The sequence below is a fragment of the Eleginops maclovinus genome, chromosome 9 (genome assembly GCF_036324505.1).
Source record: "Eleginops maclovinus isolate JMC-PN-2008 ecotype Puerto Natales chromosome 9, JC_Emac_rtc_rv5, whole genome shotgun sequence".
In the NCBI taxonomy this organism is placed as follows: Eukaryota; Metazoa; Chordata; class Actinopteri; order Perciformes; family Eleginopidae; genus Eleginops; species Eleginops maclovinus.
In genome coordinates this window covers 17669432-17675468 of record NC_086357.1, presented here as the reverse complement: position 1 = coordinate 17675468, position 6037 = coordinate 17669432, and the positions used below count along the sequence as shown (strand labels likewise).

Here is a 6037-nt window from a genome sequence, read left to right as displayed (position 1 = left end):
GTGCCCTGAACCCGGGCCTCGCGCCATTGGCCGCCAGCTCCAGCGGCCAAACAGCCAATGGGAGGGCGCCGACCACGAGCCGTCCTCCCTTGGGCCGCGTGTCCCTCGCCCTGATTGGTGGAAAGTTACTGTGGGAAAGAAAGTTTGGGAAGTTTCACACGAGCCGTTCGCGTGCAGTGCGAGATATAAATACAAGCCACACGCGGAGAGCCCAACAGAGACACTCTGCATCCGCTCGTGATAGTTGGTGGCTGCGCATCGCTCGCACGGATTTTAACTTGATACTATCTCAGGATTTTTTGCGGGAGAGGCGACTTTTGAATATTGCTAAGTGAGCGTATTCATCGCCTATTCCTACACCAGTGGATCGTAATTTGCTGTGGTTTTGTGGGATATTTCCGATAAGAAAATGCCTGCCGATATGATGGAAAAAAACTCATCCTCTCCGGTCGCTGCAACCCCGGCCAGCATGAATACAACTCCGGATAAACCCAAGACAGCTTCCGAACACAGAAAGGTTGGTACAGAGCTTTATTTAAAATCATTTCATTTTGAACACCGTTTTTGTCTTCATCGAAAGTGAGGATTTCACTTTTTACGCACGAATAAAGAGATCTAATCTATAATGTCATTTGTGTTGTATCTTTAGTCATCCAAGCCAATTATGGAAAAGAGGAGAAGAGCCAGAATCAACGAGAGCTTGGGGCAGCTGAAAACTCTCATCCTGGATGCGCTCAAAAAAGATGTAAGTACTCACTTAGCGTAATGGTTATTATTAGATTTCAAAACTGCCACTGACAAACGGTGAGAAAGTGAGACCGTAATCCTAACCATGTGTGTTTTCCATCCCCTCAGAGCTCCAGACACTCTAAACTGGAGAAGGCGGACATCCTGGAGATGACGGTGAAGCATCTCCGGAACCTCCAGAGAGCTCAGATGACCGGTAAGTCGCATTTCCCGGACTAATCGGTCTCATTCTGGGACAGACAACAATGATGCTTCAAAACATCAGTCAACATTTTGCAGAAAAAACAACGTCTGCGTATCCTTACTTAAATATACCCGTGTTTTCTCTGCAGCTGCCCTGAACACCGACCCCACTGTTTTGGGAAAATATCGTGCCGGTTTTAGCGAGTGCACGAATGAAGTCACTCGGTTCCTGTCCACCTGCGAAGGTGTCAATACCGAGGTGAGGACACGGCTCCTCGGTCACTTAGCCAGCTGCATGGGCCAGATCAACGCTATGAACTACCCTAGCCAGCATCAGCAGCACCAACACCAGCTCCCTCCCACGGTGGGACCAACCCATCCCTCCTTTGGCCAGTCCATGGTGCAGATCCCCAACTCACCCCCACAGGTCCTGCCCATGAACCCGGTGTCCTGTAAAGGAGGCTCATCGCCGGGCAATTTATCACCAGACGCCACCAAAGTGTACGGTGGTTTCCAGATCGTACCTGCCAACGATGGACAGTTTGCGTTCCTCATACCTAATGCGGCTTTTGCCCCAAACGGTCCGGTCATCCCTGTGTACGCAAACAACGTCAGCACGCCGGTCCCCGTCCCAGCTGCGGTGTCCCCGGGAGCTCCGCCAGGCAACACGGACTCAGTGTGGCGACCCTGGTGAATAGTGGAAAGGACAAAAAAAGACTTTAAAATGACACTTAATAGTTCTCTCTTTGTTGAATGTTAGAAAGTTGTTTTGATTTTTTTCTCGTAAAATGGAAAGAGTATGCACTATATTTGTACAGCGAACAGGGAGTAAAGTTCATATTGAAATGAGAATTGTATTGTGGAAGTCCGTTCACTGCATTTTTTATATATATATTTGAGTTGTCTTTTTTTACTGTGTGATGCCAAAGATGTTCAATGCTCTTATGATGTTCTTCGTTTTGGAAGACAAATAAATTTGTAAAGATATAAAAAAACAAGTGCTTGAGTTGTTTGTTGGTAAAACTAAACCTGATTTTCTTATTAATGCGTAGAGCTGAATATTTCCATTTCCGCCTGCTGATGCAGTATGTTACTATACCTGCAGATTTGGTACTACAACGTTTGCATAACAAACTTGTCTGTGTTTAAAAGCAAAACATAGTACAATAATACATTTTAACTTTTAATTTAGTTATCCTTTTTTATGTTAAATTGCCTTTGAGTAGGATACTACACATGCAACAAGTGTTCTAAAAGTCAGGTGTTAACACAACTAATCAGAATTTAAGTTCAGCTTTATTATTAGGCTGCATTGTGCAAATTCAAGAAAGGAATTACAGGCAGTAGTGAAAGACTGCCTTCTGCAGTAACGCTTACAGATCAATATCTTCCCAAAAAGTTTTAATCTGTTATTTATGCAGATATATGCATCTTAAAGTGAGCCAACACACTGATCAATCTCACTATAAGTCTCACTCAACCGGACTGTCAGGAAATTGTTGGCTAGTGGTAATTATATTATCTAAGTGATTTGGTCAGACAGGATACTGTGGCTCTGTAATTTACCAGGCGAAGTAGTTGGACCATTTTGTGTTGTTTCTCCCGGTGATAATGCAGCTGTTTCACCTCCTTGTGGAAACTTCAGTCTTGCAGAGGTCACTTACGCCATCTAGCAGCGAAGAGGTGAATTGCAGTATGATTGGCTTTGGTTCGATCAATGAGTGGAGCATGAATGGCTGTTGTGAATGATTTAAGAAATAGAAGATCACTGCTGTTGGCAAATTTAATATATTGTTATTGAAATAGAAAAATACGCTGATTATTATTATTATAAAAGTCAGGACAAGAACTTTTTTTGGAGAGGCATGAGGTTTCATCTTTGAGTTACATTAGCTTTTCAGAGCATCTGGATATGATGAAAGCATGTCCGTTGAATCTTTTGTTTGCATGTTTTGAAACAATTCATTATGACATAAAGATGAAAAGCTATTATCATTGCAAATAATTAACTGGTTTTTTCCTCTCAAAAAAGTCAAAATCAGAAGTTACTTATTAAACTAATCAATGCGAAGTGATCAAGCTTAAAAAGGCTAGACGACATCATTATAAGGATTTCTGCTGTTCAGTCAACTTTATAATGTTAATCTCCTGACAGTATGTAGCGGAGAGGAGCCTCCGGGTATGTCTTTAATCAGAGCTCAGGGAGTTCCTCCATGCCAGAGAATGGCGGGGTTGACAGCAGAAGGACATGTTAAACACCTCGCCACTGAGCCATGTGGTAGCGCTCTGCTCTGCCCAGGTGTGTGTGCCCCCTCCAGCTACCCGAGTGTGGCCCTTCTTTGAAGGGGGTGTGTGTGGGGAGGGGGCGCAGGTGTTTGCAATTATCAGTGTGCTAAGAGGCACAAAGTGTGGATAAGTGCCATCATTTTGAATTTCCATCACACCTTTTTACGGGGGGCCATGCATCCATGTTTGATTGAAGCCATGTGTGTGCTTGTGCCTGTGCGTGCATATGTCGTGTGTGTGTGTTTGTGCAGAGTGCTGGGTGAGGACATGCCTGGCCAAAGGGCACGATGGGTGAGGTAGTGGGGAGTTAAGTGGGGGGGTGGGGGGTTCAAGGAAAGGCCCACCACACGGGATAACAGTCAGCCTCCTGTGAGCCAAAGCTTCTCAACACAAACACACACACCCATACAAAAAACGTTCCCACAGCATTCCAGCTGTGCTCCGACCAGTGTCGAGCTTCCTGCCCTGAGTCACGGGGCCACAGCTGGACGCGGGACGTCTGGGAGGCACGTGGTGTGACCCGGACAACACCCAGCTGCTGAGCTCTCCCCCCCCCACTAACATCTTCAGTGGTCTCTTCCCTCTGGAGAACAGCTTTACGAGCCTCTCCAATTACCCAGTGCAGTGGCCGAGCTGCCGGAATGACCGCACACATGTCACAACACGACCGGGGGGTTAGCTGCCATGCGTGTCCATTAACTTTTCCCACACTCCGCGTGCATGCAGAGAGCGAGTGGATGGAAAAAAAGCCCCTCTGCTTCCTCCTTGGCTCCCTAAGTGCTACCATATGCTCAGCTCTGTCGTTCTCTCTCTCATGGTTCCTCTTTCTCTCTCTCCCTCTCTCTCTCTCAGCCCGTCACTGGGGCTGTCTTTGATTGCAGCCCAGACAAGCGAGAGCTTTATGATTTAAGCCCAGGGCTTGCTGTACCAAGCCCTGGACTCATTTTGAAGCCAAACTCCTCTCCCTGCCCTCCTCCTCCCATCCCCTTGCACCCCTCCCTCCTCCTGCAGTTGCAGGGGAAGGCTGTTTTCTGGCAGGAAATGAATAGCTCCCAGATGAGCGCAGGAACCTGAGAGGTCGTGAGAAAGAGGCGAACCCCCCTCCGCAGGCCCGGCCTGCTGCCAGCCGCCGGGGGAATGTGGGAGAGCGCCTCTCTGACACACGCATCAACCCCTCTGCCCTCCACCACACCGCCTGACTGACTGCCTGCCTCGGCGCTGGGCCCTGAGCCTGGAAATAGACTGATAGACATGGGCAACCGCCACCGAGCCAGGCAGCATGGAGCGTCAGCCAGCCAAGGAGAGGGAGAGCTGTGGGAGGGGAGAGAAAAGTGCTGGATCTGTGTGGGCGGAAGTGGATCATTGTGTATATGCAGTCTGAATCCTGATCCAAGCATACAATACAATGGAAACTTAGATCAAGTTTATGTTAGACTCATGTTTGACCCTGACTGGGTATTTGCACAGGTTTTGTACACAGTCAAACACACGTATACACTCACTCCATGCTTCCCTCCCTCTGTCCCAGAGGCTTACACTCATTCCAGAGCATGCACTCACTCAGACAGGTGTTCCTTGTCAGAAGCAAAGGGTTTTTCCCTTTGGTTCCCTGTGTGCTGAACTAACATTTATTCCTCCTGAGGTTGACACTGTTATGGTTGGACGTGATCACAACTTTCGCTACAGCTGTCAAGTCGTATTTTAGGATCTTTGTTTAATCATTGTTCTGCATAAGCGTGGCATGTTGAGATCAACTAATTACAGAGTGAAGGCCAGATATTTTCTTTGCAAATTGCTACACATGCACATCATTCTGTAAATCGTCTCAGGTACATAACAGCTTATGTAGAGCAGAGTTTATAAACTTTACCCCTTACAATTAAGTAATCTGTTTAATATATCAATGGTTAAAACCTTAATTTGGAAATGGGTTGTTAGTAGTTCAATCAAAAAGTAATTTTTCCTCCACTAATTGTGACATGTAAAGGTGTTCCACAGACTGGAAGAGCTCAATAAAAAGGAAGTGTTTTACAGGGGGGAAAAGCTAGAATATAGAAAGTAGGAAACATTTTGTCAGCAATGTCAGGAAAAAAGGAAGGAGAAAGGAGTGTGCTAAACATACTAAATATATGTTTATATCTTAACATAGTGTTTTTTCTCACTTTGTGTGCTTGTAAACTTGTACAGTACTTGAAGGGGGCACTAAGGCAGCTCTTTTGAGAACAGCAACATTTCGCAAACGATTCGTCTTTTTTGTATAGAAGATGGATTGTTGTTTCATAGTGATAAAATTCAGTCTTGACCATTGACTTGAAGCTAATAAACAGCATTGCTCAATTATCTATACAAGCTACTGGAGTCAGGGGGCTTGAAATGATGTGTCCTCAATTGCAAAAGGGCACCTACGTTGGACCCAACCTCCACTATTAGTGTATTACTCATCAGAGTTTTTCTGTCTTCTCTTCCCTGTGACTAAGGACACATCATACTCTACATGGTGTGCCCCTCTTATGCTTCGGTCTCCCTATCTTTCTCTCACACTCTTTCTTTGTCTCTCACACACTCAGTTTGTGCGGGGCTCCTATGGTAACCTGTGGGCCCAGTAAACAGGACAAGCTGTCTACACACAAATCCCAGCAGTGTGCGTGCCCACTTTCCTTGGCTCACCCTGCATGGCAACAAAAACCCCACCAGAGGCTCCCACCACCAGCCCATTCAAATGTCAGCCACCTTGTTTGAAGTCGTAGACTGCTATGTAAATCCACAGTGTTTCTCACAAGCACAGCCTCTGACACACACTCAAAAACAAGAGCTCTAGCAA

The 6037-nt window shown here is 46.1% G+C and overlaps 1 protein-coding gene across 1 annotated transcript; it reads left to right on the top strand.

Annotated features, from left to right (window-relative positions):
- Nucleotides 1–201: 201 nt before the first annotated feature.
- Nucleotides 202–1928, top strand: her6 (hairy-related 6). The gene is made up of 4 exons (XM_063890650.1): nucleotides 202–517; nucleotides 650–745; nucleotides 856–943; nucleotides 1080–1928. Exons 1-4 carry the CDS (start codon nucleotides 410–412, stop codon nucleotides 1622–1624), a joined length of 837 nt encoding a protein of 278 aa, XP_063746720.1. The 5' UTR covers nucleotides 202–409; the 3' UTR covers nucleotides 1625–1928.
- The last annotated feature ends 4109 nt before the right edge of the window (nucleotides 1929–6037 follow it).